Genomic DNA, 24,808 nt, shown 5'->3' with positions numbered 1-24,808 from the left:
ATTCCTTTCTTCCTCTCTTGCTGTTGCGGTTTGATGGTTTTCTGTCAACATCAAAAGTTTCTGTTAGAAACTTTCTTCAAAGAATTAGGTATTTTAATCCAAATGTATCAGGCATTGTGCTCACTACTTTTCATATATTATCTTTTAATTGTCACTACTTTATTGGAAACATTTCATTACCCCTATTTGACACATGAGAAAACAGGCTCAACTGTAGTCATTTGTCAAGGTCACTACTCACCAAATGACCTAGAATTTGGGTCTAAGTCTGTCTGAACCTCTGCTCTTAGGCTTCTCAATAACATCAATGTTTTGAAACTTGGAGTGGGTCTCACTGGAACTTATGCCTGACCAGAGACACACACATCTTTTCTCAATCATTTCAAAGCAAATACTTTTTTGGCCTTTAACATTTCTGATCTTTAATGTTCTGAGATTCCTTCCTTTCAAGGGATTTGTAGTTTGGAGACTGAACTTAGTCAGAACAACACATTAGGTCAAATGTGTGCTTCTCCCCTTCCCCCTGCTTAATTGCATCTGATGAGTAGTCCTTTCAGACATCTAATTCCAGGCATTTAGCTGTCTCTTCCATTTGCTTCCAGGGATCATGGTCCCTGAAGTTTAAGCATATGTTTTCCCAGTGAACTTTTGTGCACGTTGAAAACTGCATTCTGTTCTCTCTTATTAAATTCCAGCTTTCATGACTAATATGCAATGATAGCTCCAGACATGTTTATCTGGTAAATTAAAGTGGGCGGGGTCTTCTGCTTACAAATTACTTCAGGATAGGACTCAGATGCCTGTCCATAGAATTGCCTCATAAATGCTAGTATAAAATGGATTCGAGCTTTTACAATTTCAGCTTGTCCTTGGCATAGGGGACTGTTATCTTGGTGTATCTTCAGAGGGTTCAGAGCTCCTAGCCTGTTTCTTAAACTGAGGCTGCAGATTTATGATTCAGTGGAAAAAAATGTATGACTACTTCTCAAACCTGCTTTGGAAAAACAAGCAGATAGGATGTTTTTCTCTCCCTATCTTGTACTTACATGTAAATAAGTGACTCATTGGCTGTGCCTCTGAGTCAGGGGGACAGTAATTTCAGAATCGCGGGTTTGATGATTATTTGCTTTGGATATCAAATGTTTGTATTAGAACAGAGACACATTCCAAAAAACTTACTGCCCAGAGACCCAGATTCACTAGAGGCCTTCTAGATGTCAGGAAGGTGTTTGTTTTATAAAGTGGAGGCATGTGTGGGTCTGTGCCATGTTCACAGCCATAAAAGAAAGTGAAGAGTGTTAAGTGTGACTTTTCAGGGAAAGGGGCCTAAAGCCTCTGATTATTATTTCTGAAGGAGTAAATATTTTAGGAGAAAAAGAAACTTCTTTGTACCAACTCTCTGAGTTTCTTGGCACATTTTAATATTTTAAGTAACAGCTGAAACTACATTAACCATCTCTGTTCTAATTGGAAGCATCTGTGACTTGCGGATTTAAGATTTTCAGATTCTGAAGTGATTTTCTATTTGGACAGAGGTGTCAATTTCAGCTGAAATTTCCTTCTATTTGGCCTTTTTTCCCCTCCTGATTATAAAATGTTCAGTCAGCTAATGATGTGATGGAGTTTCAAGGCCTTCTTCGTCAGCTTTTCCAGGTACTCAGGATTTTTAGTGAAAATTGCACTTATACATCTTCAACCATTTGCACACCTTATCAGGATTCTTCTTATTCAAGGAGAATAGAAGGAGAAACTCTTTCAACCCTTGGAACTCAACTCGAACAATTATTTTCTGCCAAAAAAAATCTCATAATCAACAAAGAGGCTAGAGCAATATCTGAGATTTGCAAATTCCAGGAAGAAAAAAAGAGTACAACAATTATAAACCTATTTCAGTTTTTTTCTGTGTTAATAGAAGCCTGTCTTCTATAGGGCTGTTTTACAATCATCACCTGAAACTCCAACAAGAAAAGCAGGAAGGCACAATGGTTTCTTACCTGCTTTCCCTTACTACTTTGGCAACTTATCTCAGTGATATTACCTCATCTTATTGAGCTTCGCTAATCTCAGGTGTAAATGAGAACAACAACCTATACCTCCCAAACTTGTGGCAGTAAGTAAATGGTGTCACATTTATAAAATGTTCCCAATAGGAGCTAAATAAGTGTTGGCTTCTTTTTTTTTTCTTTCTTACTTTTTACATATGGCAACTAAGGCAATAATGACATGACTTGCCTCAGTCCAAAGATCAGGTCTTCAAGGAGCCAAGACCAGGCCTGAGGTTTGCTGGTTTAACACCTTTAAGTCTTTCTCCATGGAGTTTGGCAAAGAGTGAATTGTAGACTACCAAAAAGTCATGAAGAGAAAAAGACTGTGGGTAATATATAGTCAACCTCCTGGACCCCCTTCCCCACTGGATACCAAAATCCACAGATGCTCAAATCCCTGATATAAAATGGTATGGTATTCACCTACAACATACATATCCTACAATATACTTTAAATCATCTCTAGCTTACTTACAATACCTAACACAATGTAAATTCTATGTACATAGTTGTTACAAGACTTGGAACCAATCCAAATGCCCATCAATGATAGACTGGATAAAGAAAATGTGGTACATATACACCATGGAATACTATGCAGCCATAAAAAAGAATGAGTTTGTATCCTTTGCAGGGACATGGATGAAGCTGGAACCCATCATCTCAGCAAACACAGAAACAGAAAACCAAACTCTATGTGTTCTTGCTCTTATGTGAGAGTTGAACAATGAGAACACATGGACACAGGGAGGGGAATAACACACACCAGGGCCTGTCAGGGGGTGGGGGGTGGGTAAGGGAAAGGATAGCATTAGGACAAATACCTAATGCATGTGGGGCTTAAAACCTAGATGACAGGTTGATAGGTGCAGCAAACCACCATGGCACATGTATACCTATGTAACAATACATTCTGCACATATAGCCTTTAACATATAATGTTAAAAAGAAACAGAAAAAAATAGTCTTTACACTACATTTTTAATTTGTGTTTTTTTATCATTGTGTTTTTTTATATTTGGCCTTTTTTTCTTAATCTGTTTTCTTTGTTTGTTTGTTTGTTTGTTTGTGACAGAGTCTTGTTCTGCCACCCAGGCTGGAATGCAATGACGTGGTCTTGGCTCACTGCAACCTCCACCTCCTGGGTTCAAGTGATTCTCCTGCCTCAGCCTCCTGAGTAGCTGGGATTACAGGCACCCGCCACCACACCCAGCTAATTTTTGTATTTTTAGTAGAGATGGGGTTTTGCCATGTTGGTCAGGCTTGTCTCAAACTCCTGACCTCAGGTGATCTACCCACCTCAGCCTCCCAAAGTGCTGGGATTACAGGTGTGAGCCACAATGCCCGGACTTTTTTCCTGATATTTTCAATCCATGATAGGTTGAATCCAAGATGTAGAACCTGTGGATATGGATGGCCAACTGTAAGCCACTTCACAGAAGCTTTGTGTTGTTACCAGGATTTTAATTAATGACTACACCGGGAAATAACTCAAAGTAATGCCACTAAGAGAATGAGCTTGATTTTCTATAGTAGGCACCTAGCAAATGTAGTTTTGAAATTAGTAGACTGCCTCTACAGATCAATGAGTTTTTGAGAGTGAAAAGGAAGATAAATAATAATTGTGTTAATAATTGTGTCAAGACACAGGGGAACCAAAGTATGTGGTTGCCCTGTCCATGAACCATAGCATGAAATTCTGTGTCTCTTGGAGAGGCAGTGACATTCATACCTTTGACAAACATTTCTTAAATTCCACCTTAAAATTTATAGAGAGACTCCTTTACGACTGACTTTGTACGTGTATTATTTTATTTAATGCTCATACCAGCTTAGTGAAATAGATTTAATGATTACAGCTCCATTTAATAATGAACAATGGAGATTCGGTGGAGTTAAATACTTTGCCAAGGTTGCACAACAAATAAGGGTTGGGTCTGGGCTTTGAACCCAGGTCTGTCTAGCTCCAAGTCACAGATAACTGTGTGCCTTGCTAGATTATAGTCATGGAACTCTAAAGTTTTGGAAGTTATGTGATCTACCTTCTTCATCTTACCGACTGAGGAACAGGCTCGGAGAGGTCTGGTAACTTTCCCAAACTCACGTAGTTAGATATAGTCGTAGAAAAACTTACATTGCACTTGTCCTAAATGCTCCACTCCCACATTCAGAGAAAGGAATTGACCATCTGTGCAGAAATCCCTTTCTGAAGTGGACACTATGTTTGCAGGGCTGCATTAGGGGACCCATGCAATCAGCGGAAGCGGAGGATACAGTTCCTGCCCTTCTGAGCTTGGAGTCCACTGGAGGAAAATCATCCTGCAGGAACAAGAGGGAAGCAGAGAAAGGGGAGGGCCAAGGGGCCCTAGAAGGGACTCCAGGCCCAGCTTTGCAGCTCTCTTACTCTGTGAATTAGCCATTCTGGGCCTGCTTGTTCTCTAATTCTCCTCGGTCTTCAAATAATATTTCTGTTATACCCCATTGTAAGGTTTTTGGGGGTTGTTTGTTGTTTGTTTCTGATCTGACTGGATCAGAAAACCCCTCTGGATCAGAGATAAAGTCTCCCTCATACTTGTTTTCCATGTGCTCAGCACAGTGCCTGGCGCAAAGCAGAATGCATGAAGTCAGTACAGGGCCTAGGCACTTGTTCATCTCAAGTGTGAGAAATTGAGGAACTCCTACCCATTCCAGGGAGGTCCCACTGATGGAGCCACATGGACAGATGTCAGGGCCCACACCTTTACACCTGGGCTCTAAAATCAGGAGCACTCCACATCCACTGGTTATCTGGGAGGATCAGAAGGAAAGGGGGACTCCATGGGGCTGGGAGGGGGACATAGCCACTCCCTCTGTAACCTCCCATCTCAGAGGCAAACAGGATGGGCTTTCCAAGGTACGGGACGTTAGCTATGGTTGTTCAGTGAGTTCAAATAATCAAAATATTCTTCAGGATAGAAAATAACACCAAAGAAGGATTACGAGTGACCCACCACTAACATGTTGAGTTGGCTGTGGCCACCCCATCCCGCACTTCCATCACACTTCCCTGAGGATGTTCCACAGAAAGCAGTGGAAAGTGGGATTTTAAAGCTCTTCCAAGGTATGGACAGTTACCTCACTTGAATATCTCCGGTTCTGCCCTCCAGTCCTACAGAGCCTTCGAGGATTTCTTAGATCTGCTTCCTGGGCTTCTTAGACTTACCTACGTTTTCTTGCTGTACTGTTGACTCTGGGAGACTGCAACTGAACTCTAAAAATAGCCTCTTGCAGGTTCTCAGAGGACAGATTCCCTTCCTGCCAAAAAATGTGTGGAATGGTGGTTTCATTGGCAACAGTGAGCCTTTGTTAGAGTCGACAGTGCATATCCCTCCTCCTGAGCCCAACTGCAGTGGTTTGCCTAACATCACTGACTGTTTTAATTAAGCCCTTTATTGTTGGACTTGGTGCCAAGAAGCCTAAATGAACATTGTCTACTTGAGTGGGTGTTATTGAGGGTTCTTTTTTCAATTCTATTTTAGGAAATTTCCAAGAATCACTCTTCTACAGGCCGAGATAAGGGTTAAGAGTCTTTTTCTCAAGAAAGAACATTCTCCTAAGTGAACATTGTTTTTGTTTTTCTTTCTTTCTCGTGTAACTGAATTCAAACATTCAAGAGGAATTTTCTGGCTCCTGATGGAAACTGGAGATAGTGATGTAATTTGCATGCCTTTGTCGGATGGAGGAAACTTCACCTATACTTGCCCTGATGAAATTCCAGCAGACTTTGACCTTTAAGAAATGTACAGGGAAGGAATTGTGACATCGCCGCTACTCATGGCTACTACACAAAAATTGGATGGTTGGCATATTTGCTTCCTAGGCTACTGTATGTAACAAAATACTACAAATTGGATGGCTTAAAGCAACAGACATTTATTTTCTCATAGTTCTAGCAGCAAGAAATCCAAAATCAGATGTCAGCAGGTCGTGCTCCCTCTGACACCCATCAGGTACACTCCTTGCTGCCCCTTCTAGCTTCTGTTATTTGCTGGCAATCCTTGGCATTCCTGACCTCTGGATGTATCGCTCCAATCTCTGCTTCTATCATCCCATGGGTATTTCTCCCTGCATGTCCCTGTCTTCTCCTCTTATTATAAGGATACCAGTGCTTTTAGATTAGGGCCCATACTAATATCTTCATCTTAACTTGATCACATCTGCAAAGACCCTATTCCAAATAGGGTCACAGGTACCCGACATTAGAATTTGTGGGGAGCTGGAGATCACCTCTACCACCCCCCTATAGCTTTCACTGGGCTCTTCAGCTGGTTCTAGAAGTCAAATTGACACCAGGCAGATAAGCAAGAGAAAAATATACAAATTGTGTTAATTTTACCTATACATGGAGATCTTAAGGGAGTGAAGTCTGTAGAAGTGGCCAAAGCAAGATGCTTTTGTGCATTTTGGACAAAGAATGATAAATTCGAGAAGAAATGACAGTACAAAGAAAATCTGGCTGGGGGAGTAAATGTCCTAGGGGAGTCACTGGGAGATATATGGGGAATGTAAAACAGGTGGACGATGATAAGCGTTACTTTGTTAAGTATGTTTATTTAAGTCGATCACAGCCTCCATTTCCCAGTCTCTCATGATAAGGGCATTTTCTCCCCTAATATGGAGAGGTTACCACTCCCAGAGGAATCCTTGTCATAGGCTGCATGCAGGAAAAGACAGGTCAGCTCTCCCTTTCTGAAACTACATTTTCTCCAAGTGTTTTCAACTCTAAATAATCGATTCACGAGATGGCATATTTGGGGATGGGACAGCCTTCACAACTTCAGATTTCAACATATTTTCTTGAGGGATGTAACTCAAATGGCTGGAAATTTTTCTCACTCAGAAAAGTTTTGGGTATTTTCCCACTCTCTACCATAAGTAACCAATATCAGTTACCGCTTTTGGAGCATTTACCACATGCTAAGCCCTGGGCCATATTCCTGATATATATTCTTTTATTTAATCATCATGAAAATACTTCGAAGTAAACATTATTAAATGTCTAGTTTACAACTGTCAAAATAAAGACCCAGCTCTGCCTCCTTCCAGCACCCATATTCTGAACAACTCACCATACCTAACACATACATTGCTTATAGAGTACCTGCCATGTGCCTGGTGCTACGCTAGGCCCTGGGAACAAATGTCATCCTGCCCTCATGGAACATGAGTCTAGTGGGAGGAGATATGCATCAGAGATATAATTTCCTAAATAGCAATTACTATCTGCCAGTGTCATAGCATCGTTTCCCACAAGGAGTTCTTTTCCTTTGCTCTCATTGCCAGAGGTCTGTTGAAAGAACAGTGGCTGCTGAGATGAAAAGCAGTGCAAAGTCCCTCAAAAAGGGGGTTCTCTCACTTCCACTTTAATCAGAGCTCCAACCTGTCGACATGTATAATTTTAGATATAGATATTAGGCCAGGCATGGTGGCTCACACCTGTAATCCTAGCACTTTGGGAGGCCGACGTGGGTGGATCACTTGAGGTCAGGAGTTCAAGACCAGCCTGGCCAACATACAGTGAAATCCCATCTCTACTAAAAATACAAAAATTAGCTGGGCATAGTGGCGCATGCTTGTAGTCCCAGTTACTTGGGAAGCTGAGGCAGGAGAATCACTTGAATCCGGGAGGCAGAGGTTGCAGTGAGCAGAGATCATGCCACTGCACTCCAGCCTGGGTGACAGAGCGAGACACTGTCTCTCAAAACATACATATACAGAGAGAGAGAGAGAGAGAGAGATTTTATTTACTCACAACTTTTCAGGAAAAAACTATATTTTATGTAAAGCAAGACATCTATTTGTTTAAACCTTGGATTCCATAGGTAGGCAGCATGCCATATTCACTATATATTTTTCCATCCCTCAGGTTCCAAAATTGATTCCCTGAAGTAAACAGGAAAAACTTGGGAGAAGTAATCAGTAGCTAAAATTATTTTTGTTTTTGTCCTGTTCAAGTTAATGGCTATTAAAAGCAAGATTTCCATGACTGCTTCTATTCCAGATGGCCATGCTCTCAGCTCCAGGAGTAGCAAAAGAAGTTGTGTTCTAATGACTCAGAGGAGTCATTAGCCTTGATGAATATTCAGGTTGCAGTAACTCACTGCAGGATGTTTAGTGCCTTGGGATCCCTGGGCAGCCTATAATTTGCTGGAAATGTCTCTGCACCTCTGCAGATCCAGGCCCATGGCTTCCTGTGTCTTCCCACCTTCCTGCCTCCCATTGTGCCTCAGAGCAGGATAATACCACTTTAAACATGTCACATTAGCTGTCAAAGGCAGCGCCTCACAGGACATCATTCATTCCCAGGGGTTTTGACTCATTCTCAAGGAGGGAAGACTGAAACAGACCCAGCTGTGGAATACAGAGAGCTCCTTGGCACCTAAATTACTACCCCAATCATCCGTAAAGAGCTGCCAGGAAACCATAGCAGTGGGATCATAGGGAGCCTCACTCTAACACCCCCTTCAGACTTACCATACTGGACAAGGTTAGACAAATACTAAGATTCACATGTCTACAGGGTTTTATAGTGTGCAGGGATTTTGCAAACTTGCCTTGTTTGATTCTCACAGTCATTCCTGTAATGGAGAAACCATTGTCCCCATTTTACTGATGAGAAAACTAAGGCACAGACAGGTGAAGTGACTAGTCCCAAGTCACACACCTATAGGGGCCATGTTTCAGGGATCCAAGAGACCTGTGTTCTAATCTCACCTCCACCTTCACAGATCCACCTCTTAATCTCATCGGTAAAATGATGGTGATGTCCCCTGGATACTGTTGCATGAGCATTATGACAATGTACATAAAGGGCCTGCCAGTGTCCCTGGAACAGAGATACTCAAGAAAGCTCATTAAATAAACATAAATCTTGCCTTTTTGTGACATGTTTTCCCTTGATCTCTTTCTCATTGAATATTAGCTTTTTCAGGGAACACGGAAAATTAGTCCCAATTGTGTATTACCAAAGATCCTTCTGTTTTGTTCTTACTGAGTCACCCACATAATGAAAGATTTTCTACCTGCCATACTTTATTTACAACCGTCTTCTTATTTCAGTAACATGTGTAACTGTTCATCATGACTTCTGACAAACATGCATATTGAAATGGATGATTCTAGCTAAAACACTAATTTATAATTACTTGCAAACATTTACCAAACACTTACTATGAGCCAAATATCTCTCTGGACATTTTGCCAGCATTTGAGCCCAGGCAACCTGACTCCCGAGCCCACAGTTCTAACCTCTGCACCAAGATCAACAACATTAAGAGCTACCATTTGTTAAGTATTTACTATGGGCCAGCAGCACTGTAATATATTCTTTAAAGTTACATTGTCTTATTTAATCATTGTAACAAGTGTATGGTACAGGTGGTGTCACTTCTTCCATTTTACACATGAGGAACTGAAGCTTGAGGAAGGGAAGTAACTTATTCATAGTCATGTAGCTAGGAAGTAACAGAGCTGGGCTTGGAGCCTGCATTTGCAAAGCATATACATTAAACCCCTAGCCTGTACTACGTTCTCTCTAACTTCTGTGAACCGTCAGTTGAATTGTTTGAAGCCTCATCACTTTTCAGTGCTTTGTAGGATGGGAAATCATTTGAAAATCCCCATTCCAGCCTCAGGGACTCCTGTCTCAGGGTCTGAGATCTCAGGGTGAAACTAAGCAGGCCTAGGTAGGAGCACCTCCTGAGGCACCTAAATGTTCTTCCTGAAGCCACTAAGAAGGAATGCAGAGGGCTGAGTGCATTCCTCAGGTGATCAGAATCTCATGTGTATCAGTCTGTTCTCATGATGCTATAAAGAAATAGCAAAGGCTGGGTAATTTATAGAGAAAAGATTTAATTGACTTGCAGTTCCGCATGGCTGGGGAGGCCTCAGGAAACTTATAATCATGGCAGAAGGCAAAGGGGAAGCAGGCACCTTCTTCACAAGGTGGCAGGAGAAAGAAGTGCAAGCAGGGGAAATGCCAGATGCTTATTAAACTATCAGATTTTATGAGAACTCACTCACTATCACAAGAACAGCATGTAGGAAACTGCCCCCACAATCCATTCACCTCCCTCTCTCCACACGTGGGGATTACAGGTTCCTCCCTTGACACATGGAGATTACAATTCAAGACGAGATTTGGGTGGGGACCCAAAACCACCATATCATCATGGAAACAGGTAAGAACCAACCCCATCACTAGTTACTGCTGGAGAAAATGGTAGCCTCTGAGTGAAAATAGGCTAAATCTGTAAATACATTGCTGAGGTCATTGAAGAGGTGTTCTTCCCTGGGGATACTGTATCTTCTTTGAGCTGCTTTAGATGCAGTACTGCCAGGAAATGGAAGGATGGACAGGGTTCTGGCTGGGACCTGCAATACATCTGCTTATCATAATAATCCCTAGCCCTGCACATTTTACTTCCTCAATATACATCAAAGAAAACTATTAGGGACCCCAAAGTGCATTTCTGTTTGGCACACTTCCCTCCTCTAGGTGTCTGTCAAGAACTAGAGCCTTGAGAAAACCAATATTCTGCATTAGTGGAAAGTGCATCGGGCTCAGGATCCTGCTTCAGGCAGACCCAGCTGCTTATGAGCTGTGTGACCTTGGACAAGTCACTTCACCTCTCTGGACTTTAATGTCCTTATTTATAAAATAAAGTCTTTGGACAAGACATCTCAAAATCCCCAGCCAGGGCCATCCTTTCAAAATCTTTTGTAGCTAGCCACAGTTTAGGCAATAGATGGGAAAGCACTTTGAGAAGTGGTTAAAAACTCTTAATGCATTTCAAAAGGTGTTATTTTTGCAGTGCAGAGCATGAAATTGTACATGTAGAAAAAGAAAAAAGAGTCCTTTGAAATTTTAGTAGCTCTAATTTAAATGTAAAAATGTTTATTTTAAGTGTCCCTCCTCCCTCTCCTTATCTTCAACAAAGAGGGCCTATTTTAATGTACACAGATAATTTAAGTATTCACACCCATCCTGTGTTTAATTAACCCCACCAGAGCTTTGGTAAGGTCTAAAATAGTGCATGGATCTTACCCCTTTGTTTGCCTTCTCCATTGATAAGAGTTGTTAAGAGTCTTCCTCTTCCTGGTAAGGGAGAAGGAGACATCTCTGCAAGTGGAGATTTCCTTTATAAAAGTAAATCTCCTTTACAAAAGAAAAACTTGTACCCTGTTTTTAGAGCTTTTCCTGCCTCTGGTTATTCTAGATGGTCTTTAGCTCAAAATAATCTACAGGTCAAACAGGCACATTTTAGGATGGCATATTCTGGTACCCTTCACCTGGACCTTGCTCTCAAACTTTATGAGTAAGTTAATTCAAATACCTACCCTGCCCCACTTCAGTGTGATAAGCGGAGCCTTGCACTCCCCAAATCTTAAATTCTGGTGTTTTCCTCTTTCCTCGTTCATCCACCATCTCCACGTGTTCATTTTCCTGTTCTAAGCCACAGGCAACAGCACAACCCACATGATCCCTTGAACATGATACAACATAGCACACACACAAGTTGCCTTTGTTCCAACTCTCTTCCAGCTTTATTCAACACTTTTCATCCTCATCCCTCAGCTATCATTATCATCATTCATGTATTCATTTTCCATTTCTTCAGAAATTATGCATTGAGTATCTATTATGGACTAAGCTTAGGGATACAGTGGTAAACAATAACAACCAAAATAGATGCACACTTTGCCCTCTGAAGTTCAGTCTAATGAATGGGATGGGGATTATTAATCAAATAGCCACACAAATAAATGTGACAAGTTTGTTTATGTAGGGATGGAGTACTTTAAGAGGATATAGCAGAGAGCTTCTACTTTGAATTGGAAGTTATCAAGAGCATGAGTATGAATTAACTACAGAGTGAGGAGAAGCATGTGTATTAGGCAGAAGGAATGGTATGTGAACTTGTAATTGCCCAGTGGGTTCTTCTTGCCCACTGTACAGACAAAAGCAATTCACAAAGACCATGGTATTGCAATAAAGGAAGGGTTTAATTAACACAAGGCAGCTGAGAGGAGGTAGTGACTCAGCCTCCTGAGAACTCAGAAGCTAGGGATTTTATGGATAATTTGGTGGGCAGGAGGCTAGTGAATGGGCACTGCTGACTGGTTGGGGATGGAATGATAAGAGTGTGGAAAATGGTTCTTGTGCACTGAGCCCACCTCTGGGTAGGGGCCACAGGACCATTTGAGTCATGAGTCATGGGTCTTGATGGGGTCAGTTGGTTGCCAGAATGCAAAAATCTGAAAAACATCTCAAAAGACCAATCTTGGCCAGGCGTGCTGGCTCACGCCTGTAATCCCAGCACTTTGGGAGGCCGAGGCAGGCGGATCACAAAGTCAGGAGATCGAGACCACGGTGAAACCCCGTCTCTACTAAAAATACAAAAAACTAGCCGGGCGTGGTGGCGGGCACCTGTAGTCCCAGCTACTCAGGAGGCTGAGGCAGGAGAACAGCATAAACCCAGGAGGTGAAGCTTGCAGTGAACCGAGATCGCGCCACTGCACTCCAGCCTGGGTGACAGAGCAAGACTCCGTCTCAAAAAAAAAAAAAAAAAAAGAGCAATCTTAGGTCCTGCAATAGTGATGTTATCTATAGAAACAACTAGGGAAGTCAAAAATCTTGTGACCTCAAGCCACATGGCTGCTGAGCAGTAAGGGATTATAGAAACTATGCCTACATTTTAGCAGAGGTCAGGCCCTTTCCATAATCCTAATCTTGTGGCCTTTCCTTAGTCTTACAAAGGCAGTTTCAGCCCACAAAACTGAACAAAGAAGGGATCAGTTTCAAGGAGACACTATTATCACACTTGCTTCAAAGTTAAATTAGAAGCTAAATTCCTCCCATGGTTAGCCTGGCCCCATGCCCAGTAATCAGTGAGGACAGCCAGCCTGCAAGACTAGAAGCAACATGAAGACAGCCGTGCTAGATTTCTCTCACTGTCATAATCTTTGCAAAGGTGATTTCAAAGTAGCACAGGGGTAGGAAGAACATGGCACATAAAGGAATGGAAAAAGACAAGTGTGGCTGAAGAATGTGGAGTGAGAAGAGGAGTGGAACAAGATGAAGTAAGGAAGTTGGCAAGAGCCAGACAAAATTCTGTAGGCATGTTGAGGACTTTGGTCTTTATTCTATTTTTAGCACAAGAAGTAAAACAATGAGTCATTGATTTCAAGAACATCACTCTCACTAGCATATAGAAAATAGATAGGAGAGAGGCAAGAGTGGATGTTACAAAGTTATTGCAGCACTTCAGGCAACAGATATTGGAAGGCTGGATAAAGGAGGTAGTGTTACTGATGAAAGAAGTGTTTGAACCAGGAGTTATTGAGAAAGTACAAATGAAAAACTTGGCAATGGGTTGTATAAAAGAAGGGAGGAGACCATCAAGGATGATTTCAAGGGGTTGGAATTGTTAAATTAGATATGTAAGGGGAAATATTCACTGAGAAAGGGAGTAGGAAAGAGAATCAGTTTTGTCTTGAGTCTTTGTTTTATCTTGTATTTGAGTCGTAATATTGGAAGATTAGATGATAAATTTGTCTTGGTACATGCTAAGTTTGAAGTATCTTTGAGGTATGCACAGGGAAATGTCAGGTAGGCAGTTAAATAAAAGGTCTAGTGCAGTGGCTCTAAAATCAGGGATAATTTTTTTCCTCCAGGGGACATTTGCCAATGTCTGGAGATATTCTTGGTTGTCACAATGTAGTGAGAGGTGCTACTGGTATCTGGAAAGTAGAGGCCAAGGATGTTTCCAAATATGCTGCAATGTACAGGACAACCACACCCCTCACAGCAAAGAATTATCCAACCCAAAATGTCAATAGTGCCAAAGGTGAGAAACGCTGATCTATAGATATTTGAGAGTCATTGGCCAAAAGCCTTGGGTATTGATAACATCACAAATAGAAAGAATAAGAGTAAGAAAAAAAGTGGGATAGTACAGATTTTTGAGGAACTTTAATGCATAATGGCTGGATGACTTACCCAACATAAGAGACTGAGAAGGAGCAGCAGAGAAGTAGGAGGAAAACTCAAAGAAAATGGAGTCACAAAAGACAAAAATTGGGTAGGGGAGTGATGAAAAGTGTTGGATGTTACCAAGAAGACAAAGGAAATGGGGACTGATGGGTGTCCATTGCATTTAGGAATGTGAAGGTCATTGGTAGCCTTTGCAAGAGCAGTTTTGGTAGCATGATGTTGAGAAAAGGCATACTGCAGTGGGTTGAGGAATGAATGGGAGATGGACAAATGGAAGCAGTTAGTGTAGGCAATACTTTTAGGAAGTTTGGCAATGGAAGGGAGGAGAGTGAAAGGACAGTTCTGGCAAGAAATATGGAGGCCAAGAACAGTTTGGGGTTCAGTGGTGTTCTTGTAGTTGTTTTATTTTGTTTTAATTTTTTTATTATGGAAAATTTCTAATATATATAAAGTAAGCAGAATATTATAATGGGCTTCAATGTACCCTAGATTCTATGGACTCTGGATTCTGTTTTATTTCTCAGATGACTAATGTTTGTTCTAGGGGGGAGTTGATTTGGCTGGACTCAAATTCCCAACTCTGTCTCTCCTAATCAGCAATAACTGAAATCTCTGCTTGGTTCTTTCAGATTCCAGCTGTACTTATTTTTTGCCAGTCCCCCTGTGTGTACATAGTTTAGTGGTCAGCCAATCATTTGGGTAGATTTGGGAGTTTATCTTTTCTGTGGCTTGTCCCCTTCCAGAATCCACCCCCTCTTCATTTCCTGGCTTCTCTTCTAGCCCCAGCTCTATTATCTGATACCTCAAGCTATTAAGACTTTGGCCTCTGTTGCCCCAAGTTGCCTGCAGATTGGACTGCCTTCAGGCAAAAAGCTGCAAACTTGCAAATCCCAAAAGGTATAATTCCTGCTTTCAAAGCTTGATTCCCCTCCAGTATCTGTCTGATCTTGGCCAACCCCCATTGCCTTCACGCGCGTGCACGCGTGTGTGTGTGTGTGTGATGATGGAGTAGCTCAAGACTGTCACTCACCCCTCTTCCTATCCCCAGCTCCATCCCCCACTGCAAGAACCTCATGCACATGTGTCTGAACATCCCAACTCACATGTCCAAGTTTCAGTCATGGACTCAGCCCTAGGGATCCAGCCACTGCAGTGTTGTCTGTACTTGGGAGGAGGGACCTGGAGAAGAGGCTGTCCCTCTTCCAGTCCCTGGAATCAGCCTTGGGGCCATTTGGTCAGGGAATTCTGGTATCCTGGGTATTGGTCTAGAAGAAGGAAAGAAGGGCACAGACTCTGGGGAGCACAGGCTCCAGGCGGGCACACCCCTTGGCCCCATGGACTCCTTGCCCTGTGGAGAGAAGCAGTTGGAAGAAAGCCTGAGGATGACCCTCTAAACTGCTGGGGCTCTGGGCAGGAGACTACCTAGTACTATGGACTTTGCTCAGTTCCTAGTCTGACTGCCTGGTTTCTCTGTGTACATGTTTTGTTTCTTTTAGTGGACTGTTCATCACCATTCATGACAAGGGCCATCTTGCAACAATGCTGAACTCTTGGCCAGAAGACAATATTAAGGTATGATCCCGTTTTCATTGCTATTTAATCATTGTTGGGTGAATCCTTTCAGCCTGAACCAGAGTCATTTCCAGCTATAAAATGAGCCATTATGACACTGAAGGCAGCATACTACCACCCATTCCTAAGCCACAGACCTGTTATAGCCAAGTACAAACACACCACAGAGCAGAGGTTTGCATGAAGCAGGCATCCATGTGACATTGCCCTTCATTATTGTGATTATTAGTCTGAAGATATGTTCAGCATGTGTTGAGTCCCTGCTAAATATATGGTGTCAGTTTCCATAGTAGACACAGAGAGAAATCAGACATAGACCCTCTTCTCAAGTAGCTGACATGTTATGCGGAAAATAAGCCAAAGGCACAAAAGGCTAACAAGGTGGTACTTGTCCAGAGATAAATAAAGTACACGAAAAGAACTGAGGGTGTTCTTCTAGAGGCAATGATGATTTTTAGCCTGAGGAGATTCTGGGATGACTTCATGGGGGAAGTGACAGTGGAGCTAAGCCTTGAATTTAGGGGTAGGCTGTGGACAGTTAGGTAGTGGAGAGACTAGGCTGTGGAGTGAGGACATTCTGCACCAAGAGTAAAAGCCTATGATGGACAATATCTTCACACTTGGGTCTGTGTACCCCGGGTGTACACAGCAGTGTGGGGGTGGGGATGTGGGACATAAATGTAGAGTGACAAAATAAACCTGCCACTTCTTCCAGGAGCATCCATTTTACTCAAAAATTTAAGAAGAAACCATTTCTATATACCAAACAACATACATTATAGAATGCAAAAGTTGCCTTAATTTTTTTTTTTTTTTTTTGAGACAGAGTATCACTCTGTTATCCAGGCTGGAGTGTAGTCATGGATTATTGCAACCTCAATCTCCTGGGCTCAGGTGATCCTCCCACCTCAGCCTCCCCCATAGTTGGGACTACAGGCGTGGGCCACTATGCCTGGGTAATTTTGTGTGTGTGTGTGTGTGTGTGTGTGTGTGTGTGTGTGTGTTTGCAGAGATGGGGTTTTACCATGTTGCCTTGGCTGGTCTTGAACTTCTGGGCTCAAATGATCTGTCCATCGAGGCCTCCCAAAGTCCTGGGATTACAGGTATGAGCCACCATGCCTAGTGATGTTAATTTTTATATTTAAAACATGCAAATTTGTAGAAATGTATTAGCCTCTGGCTAAATCCCCAGATCTCCTCCTGCTATAGAGATATCTATGGAGGAGTTTGAGGGGTTCTGGTATCTAAGATCATTGTTGCTTCTGAAACAATATGGGTGAGGCAAAAATGCAGAACATCCACTGGCTGGTGGGTGAGGGCATTTTTGGCACCTGAGCTGGGGAGGTGTTGGTGCTGACCAAGTATAGTACAAGGAACTCTCAGGGCCAATGAGTGCTCACATCACCTTACCTTGCCTGGGAGGCTGTGGTACTCCAACACATCTACTCTGGAAGAGCTCCCTGGAGATTCAGACACAGAGAAGGTATACGGGCCCATACTTGAGGAGCTCGAAGTCTAGTTAGAAAGCCTCATCCAGAAACAATGACAGTACACTGTGTCTCTGCTGCCAACGAGAGAACCATGCACCTCTCTCTCTTTTTCCCTGCCCATTCTCTGAGCCCCTCCACCCTTCTCCACTGGACACCAAAGACAGTTTCTTTCTATCTACCTCTCTTTGTGTCCCACCCACTCCTGGCTCTCTCCAGGGAATGATATTATTTAAAAACAGACCAGGTTGGGGACAGAACCTTGGCCCTCAGGAGCCAGGCTCGAGCCACAGCCAAGGCCCTGGGACTTTAGTCCTCGCTCGTTTTTTGCATCTGTGTCGGTATCATTTTGCCTTGTGCTTCTCCCTCCTGCTTATCTGCTTCAACTTCAGTTATATGTCCTACAGGCCCTGCAGGTTTTGGTCCCAGGCCCAGAGAAGCAAGTTTCCAGAGCATGTCTAGCATGAATCTATAATAAAACCTTGAGGACATTAAGGGAAGCCAGCTTACTGGATGGACTAATCTTAGTGGATATGCTGCTGGGGTCCTGTAAAGTTACCTCTTTCACTCACTTTCCTGGACAGTTCAACCATGGGGAAACCTTGGACATAGGAGGCACTCAGTAGATGCCTACAGAGTTGAATGAATTCAGTTGATAGACATACTGAGCATCTTCCATGTCACAGATACTGTGCTGGGAGGTTCTCCACTAATATATTTGGTGCTTTTGTGCAAATTATGAGGAACTAGAAAGAATGATGAAAAGGTACCTCTGTTTAACAAAAAGGCACCCTTTCCTCCAAGCTGACACAGGGACTTGGTGAGGGGATCATGGACTGGATTTCAGGTTTCAATTGTTCCTCTTATAACAGGGCACAACTCTCAAGGGCCTTGCTGTGAGGGATGCAAAATGAGAAAAACATGGACCCTGCCCTCAAATTGCCTCGTATTGTGGTTAAGAAACCAAGATGTAAATTCAAAATAGAACCTTAGGAGCTAAATAGTTATTGACTTAATAACACATTTTGAGAACCTTCTAAATACTGAACGCTAATTGCCAAAGAGATGGTGACCACAACTGTTGTGATTTTAGAGGAAAAGAAACAGGGCTTTGGGCACCCTGGAAGAGGTAGGACTCCAGCAGTCCCCAAATAAGAGAGATATCCAGAGCCTCTAAGGAGAATGTTAAGTTGCCTGAGCAGATCTGGGCCCGTAATACTGAATTCAGTTGCATTCAACCATCTTTTAGAAAACATCTACTCTGGAAGAGCTCCCTGGAGGTTCAGATACAGAGAATGTATAATACAGGCCCATACTCAAGGAGCTCAAAGTCTAGTTAGAAAGACTGATCCAGAAACAGTGACAGTACACTGCATCTGTGCTGCCAAACAGAGGACCCCAGAGGACAAGGAGCAGACAGGTGACTGACTGCCCACCCACCCTGTGGTTCCGCAGAGTACACAGATGAGTGCCTGGGACCACCTCCATCCTTTATTCCTGTCTCACTTTGAAGAAACCTAGAGATCAGTCCCAGTGACTGTGTAGAGGAATCAGACCAGACTTTGCAATAAGACAGCCCCGGATTCTGGACTTGAAGCTTCACTTACCTGCTGCGTGTGCCGATATTCTCTCTGAGCTTTGCTTTCCCATTGTGAGGATTAACTATGATAGAGTCTATACACATCGAAGGGCACTTGAACGGATACTGTCATCACTGGAGGTGGTGGAGGCAGCTGTAGCCCATACAGCAGTGCAGGCGGGGCCTGAGGGGGCTCCCTTACCTGGGAATCACAGGCCACAAATGAGCAAACGATTTGACTCCTAGACATATTTGATTTGGCTGTTAGTGGTTTTCTAACATTTTGAATTTGTAGGCAACATTTTTCAATCAGGAGATTTCATGAGAAATATATATCCAAGGACTTGGATTTCTGGCTTCTCTGGAAAAGCCAGGAGCTCTGAATATTGGGCCTGTAGTTTGGCATGTAAGTAGGTCCACTGGAGCTGATTGGACTGCCTGTGGCTTACCCCGGACCCCTCCTTGCCCTACTCACTGGCCTTTATCTGGAGGTTCCTCTCCCCCCATCCCCAGGGTGCCCTTTGAAAGGTTTAGAATTTCCAAGCCACAGTCTTTCTTGTTTTCTGATGTGTATTTTCCAGTTATTTTAGAAAGTGGAGAGGAAGGTCTCCCTACCTAGGTAGGGAATCTCTGCTCATTATTCTTTCATAGCACTTGGGAACTGATGCAGAACCTCTCCTTCACTACTTCATTCTATTCCCACAGTCACTGGGAGAGGTTGGACTAAGGACATTTGAAACCCCCAATGTGGGTCCTGAAGAATGTGTAGGAGTGAGACTGGGCGGGCATGGTTCACACCTGTAATCCCAGCACTTTGGGAGGCCGAGGCGGGCGGATCACTTGAGGTCAGGTGTTTGAGACCAGCCTGGCCAACAGGGTGAAACCTCATCTCTACTAAAAACACAAAAATGAGCTGGGCATGGTGGCAGGCACCTGTAGTCCCAACTGCTCAGGAGGCTGAGGCAGGAGAATCACTTGAACCCGGAAGGCGGAAGTTGCAGTGAGCCTTGTGCCACTGTACGACATCCCTGGGCAACAAGCAAGACTCTGTCTAAAAAACAAACAAACAAACAAAGGGCTGGGTGTGGTGGCTCATGCCTGTAATCCCAGCACTTCGGGAGGCTGAGGTGGGCAGATCACCTGAGGTCAGCAGTTCAAGACCAGCCTCGTCAACATGGTGAAACCCTGTCTCTTCTAAAAATACAAATAGTTGGGCGTGGTGGCACGCACCTGTAGTCCCAGCTTCTTGGGAGGCTGAGGCAGGAGAATCACTTGAGCCTGGGAGGCAGAGGTTGCAGTGAGCTGAGATCGGGCCACTGCATTTCAGTCTGGGTGAGAAAGTGAGATCCTGTCTCAAAAAAAAAAAAAAAAAAAGGCTGTATAGGATTGTGTCTTTTGTCAGATGAGCAAGCTGAGGTTAAGTGACTTGTCTGAGGTTACCCACAATTAAGTGTTGGTGCCCAGCCCACAGCTGTGGTCCTAAATCACTTCTCCAGCAGCTGCTAAGTGGGGGAGACAGAGTTTTTCAAGGTATACGTATCTTTAGACCTGTTGCTAGCTGCTTGCCTAGAGAAGAGGAGTGGTTTAGAGGACTTCTGAATCAACTCAGAAAGTAAAAAATGACTTTCTGTGGTTTCCCAGCAAGAAAGTGGAGTTGAAAACTGCAGTGTAAGAAAAGTAGGCTGCGAGGGAAATGGGGCCAAAGCCCAGGGCTGGGGAGACCACGAAGTTTTGTGGGACTTGCTTTTCAGGAAGGAGGGGGCGGGCCAGGCCAGGCTGCCTTGAGCTGTCCAGCGTAAATCACAAAGAGGAGTGAGAACTGCTTTTCTGACTCTTTCCCACAGTGGCCACTGCCTGGAGCCTATAGGAAGGTCCAGCTGAGAATAGCCTCCTCCCTAACAGTTTTCCCAAGCTCCTAAATCTCTCCCTCACCCCAGTCCCAGGAGCTTCACGGGAGGAGGTGCTGAGAGCCAAGGGATCCTCATCTGCTACTGGGTACATCCTCTGTAAACAGTCACTTAGATTTTTACACTTAGAGCAGATTGCTAGTGCCAAGTGCCTACCTACCATGCATTGGCCCACTTTGTGTTAAAGCCCACTCTGTGCTTATTTTCAGAGGTTAGAATTCCTGAAAAACAGTCTCAGAGACATACTAGGGAGTGCTCTTGTGTCGGTCAACACTTGTGGGAAGGAAGGAAATAGGATAGAGCAGAATGAGAGGTTGGGCTGCAGTAAGATCTCAAGCAAGGTTCCGCTGAGCCCCTGAGGAGGCTCTGGAGCTGGGATGGCCCTTCAAAGGCATCCAGAAGTGAGGCAGCGGAGTGGACCTTTAGATTCCTGTATTGGGCTGCCCTTGGAAGGAGGTGTGGCTTTGGGCAAGGTGGCTCTTTTCAGTAGAGGAAATTCCCCTAAGTGGACTGATATCCAAGGATACAGCTGGGAAAATAATTCTTTCATTCCTGCAGGAGGATCTGGGCAGCACATCATCGTATCCACCTCATGCAGTATGATGCCAAGTGCTCTACATAGATTAACTCATTGGATTTTCATGGCAACCCAGTAAGAGGTAGGGACTATTGTTATCCCCATTTTCTAGACAAGGAAGCTGAGAGGTTAGGTTCTTTGCAAGGGAGGAGTGGAACCAAGATTTGAAACTAAGAAGTGTGCATTATTTTTGTTGTGGAAAGAGAAAGAGGGAGAAGCAGAAGAAGAAGAAAAGGAGGAGGGGGAGGATAAAAGGTAAGATGAGAAGGAAGGATGAAACAAAAGAGGAAGAAGAGGGTTGTATAAACAGTGCTGTATGTTTATACTATAGCTACAAATCCAAGGAAGCTCCAGAGCAAGCAAGGACATTTGATCGTCAGGTCAGTCTTGGGTCAGTCCCATTGGGTCCACCCAAACTAAAGGGTGTGGGCAATAATTCAGAAAAGGCCTTAGGTCTGAGGCAGGTGGGCAAAGGAAGAATATGGCACAGCATTCCCCAAACCTCCCCATAGTCATAGAGAGACAGGGGAGTTATGAATTATAAAACTCTTCCAAACAAGGAACATGTGATTCTGTTGTTCTAGAAAAGGTTGCTTGGCTTTAAAGCTCAAGAATGCTGCCCAGGTTTGCCCTCAGCCTTTTGATAATTTACAGAACTAGTGGCTCCCAGCATAAGGTCCATTGATGTTATGAGAAACAGGGTGCAGTGTCTTCTCTCTAAACTTGTTAATCCACAGCAGGTCTGAACTCTGTTCAGTGCCGAAGACACTTTGTTCTCTCTGTTGGATCTATCACATTGCCCGCCATGTGTGAGTGCGTATCACATTACAGACACCAAGTTAAGTGCTGATGAATCAAAGATGACACAACCCATTACTGGCCCCAGAAGAGCTTCAAGCTACTGTGAAGCACAAGGAAATGTACAACTGTGATACAAGGAAGAGAATTATAGGTTTTGTAGGTGAGGAAAATGCTGTGGGAATTCAGAGAAGGAAGTGAAAAAATTCAGAAGGGAAGCTTCATGGAAGGAAATGCTTTTTGAACTGTTCCTTGAAACACACAATGGTGGTAAGATTTGTATCAAGGAGATAAAGAAATGGAGAAGTAAAATAGCAGGTATCCAAGAAAGTACAAGCCTTGTGCAAAATTAGAAATATTTCAGTTTGGATGGAGCATGGAAAGAATAAAGGGGAAATTCAAAGGGCAGCTTGGGCCTAGCCCATGGAAGGCTTTAGGAGCCAGTCTAAGATGTTTGGGCTTTGTTTTACAGACATTGGGAACCATTAGAGATCTGGGGGCAAGAAAGTGATATATCTGGGTGTGCTTCGGAAAAAATGAAATGGAATGGGGAAAATCCAGTAGAGAGACCAGTCAGGAGAACTGGAGTCAGGAGAACACTGCAGTGGCTCAAGTGAAGATGGATGATCCGATCCGAGGCAGTAGCAATAATATGAAGATAATGGAACAGATGTTTAAAATAGGGAGCAGGCACAGTCAGCAGAACTTGGTGACCAATTGGCTGTGGTTGACTAACAGAGAAGAATCAAAGAAGACTGGATGTTTTTGAACTTGGAAGATACAGGGTAACAGAGAGCAGGAGGATAGCAGAGTAAAAAGGATCAAAAGGAGTAAGAGGGAAAAGAGGATTCCTTGGGTTAGGGAATTGTGGGATTTGAGAATAGTACTGGACATTTGAGTGCCAATGTCCAGCTGACAGTTATCTACAGGTGTCATCTACTTAGAGAGGACAGTAGGAGCCATAGCAATGGATGAGGATGCCAAGGTTAAAGCTGTTAAGTTTTGCATGGCCAGACTTTCTTAAATATTGCATTTGCCAAGGTCTCCCCTTGGTTTCTTTTTCATTCATTCATTTAACAGATAATTATTGCATGGTCTTTCTGTGTTAATGTTAAACTGGAGAGATCAGAAATAATTTCAAAGTCTGAGATATAATCTTTGCCCTAAATAATCATCATCATTACAATCATAAGAGCAGCAACCATTTATTCATCATTCTTACTTTATACAAGGCACCAGGTTAAAATGAGACATATGTTATTTTATTTCATCATTACAACAACCTGAGGAGTTAAGTATTATTATTATTATACCCATTTTATGGAGAATTGAAGCTCAGAATAGTTATCTATTTATCTAAAATTACACATGGCACATCATCAAGGATCCTAGATTCAAAAACTGGTTATCAGACTCCAAAGCACCTGCCATTAACCACTAAGGCTGTTTGGTGAGATAAAATGTGCATTTTAAAACAAAGTTAATAACAACCCAGCTGCTTTCACCATCAAAGGATTAAATAACACCTTGTGCAGGTCTTGGCAGGCAGTGGGTCCTTAATACATGCTTGTAAAAGGCAGGCAAGTGGACAGGAAGGGTATGTGGTAGATACGGCAATTCAGGGGAAGGAGAAATTTCAGTAGATTATAATGAGCAGAATTTATGCTGCTGAAGAATGGGGAGAAGGACCCTCCAGGAGAAAGGAATAGACAGGTTGAGATGGAGAGGTGGTAGGCAAATTCAGAGTGTGTCTGGGAAGAATGAGAAGGCCAGCACAGCCAGAGAAGGCAATTGTGTACAGATATGTAGCAGGAAATAAGTTTCAGAAGGTCGGTTGGATTCAGATCATTAAAGAGTTAAGTATTTTGGACTCTATTCTACGGACAGTTCAAAGTCACTAAAGGTCTTTGAGCCTGGGAATGGCATAATGAAAATGGGCTTTTAACACAATGAATCTGACATTGGTTGGCAGGAAGAATGGAAGGAAAGAAGGTGAGAGGCAAGCAGTCTCATTGTGAAACTGTTGCAATAACTCAACTATAACCATGGTAGGATTGTGGGTGGACAGTAGATGGAGGTCAGACACTCATTCAGAGGAGCTGGGCATGCAGTAGAGTGCCCTGGGGCATGTCCAGGCTGGGAGAGTGCCACTGCAGAGCCCTGTCACCATCCTACGGTTGTGGCAATAACAGCCTGGAGTAGCAGATTTCCTCTGTTTAACTTCATGTCACTCACTGCCCCTTCAGCACAGAGAAGGATTCTGAGAGAATGGGAACCATAATAAGGAAGTTCTAATTAGGAGAGTTGATAGAGAAATGCCCAGAGTTTGGACACCCAGGGGCAGCATGAGGGCATAGTCTCCAACAGGGAGAGCTACCAAGAGGAGGTCAGATGCAGGTTGCAGAGAGGGTGGCGCCAAAGCGGGGCAGGACTTTGCCAAGATCACAGGCACTTTACCCCAGCCAGTTGGGGTGGTAGAAGAAGCCCTGAACCAGGAACCTTGCCCTGTCACATTCACTAGCAAGATGACCTTGCTAAGTCACCTAATCTTTTCAGATAACTGACGTGGAAACATCCAGCCAGTGCCTGGCATGTGGCCGACACTTAACAAATATATGGAGGAAATAAAGGTTTCTGTTTGCTCACCTGTGAAGCAGAGATAACAACCTCAGATCCACCTACCTGCCCAAGTTATGGGGAGGGTCACATGAGATGCAGTCTGTGAGCACTCTCCACAGAGGCAGTCGACCAATCTAAGGGAGAATATCATGATTTTCATGGATCTCTTGCACTCTCCAGAGACCCCATT

The 24,808-nt window shown here is 43.3% G+C and overlaps 1 protein-coding gene across 2 annotated transcripts in view; it reads left to right on the top strand.

Moving 5' to 3' along the window:
* Positions 1 to 24,808, top strand: part of ME3 (malic enzyme 3) — a 217,670-nt gene that overhangs the window by 128,099 nt on the left and 64,763 nt on the right. For both annotated transcript variants that reach the window (XM_033206860.1, XM_033206859.1), the window contains exon 5: positions 15,576 to 15,651. In XM_033206860.1, coding sequence (XP_033062751.1) covers positions 15,576 to 15,651 — 76 coding nt within the window. The remainder of the gene's footprint in view (positions 1 to 15,575; positions 15,652 to 24,808) is intronic.

This window comes from Trachypithecus francoisi, unplaced genomic scaffold (genome assembly GCF_009764315.1).
Source record: "Trachypithecus francoisi isolate TF-2019V2 unplaced genomic scaffold, Tfra_2.0 Lachesis_group8, whole genome shotgun sequence".
Classification (NCBI taxonomy): Eukaryota; Metazoa; Chordata; class Mammalia; order Primates; family Cercopithecidae; genus Trachypithecus; species Trachypithecus francoisi.
This window is presented reverse-complemented; position numbering and strand designations above follow the sequence as displayed.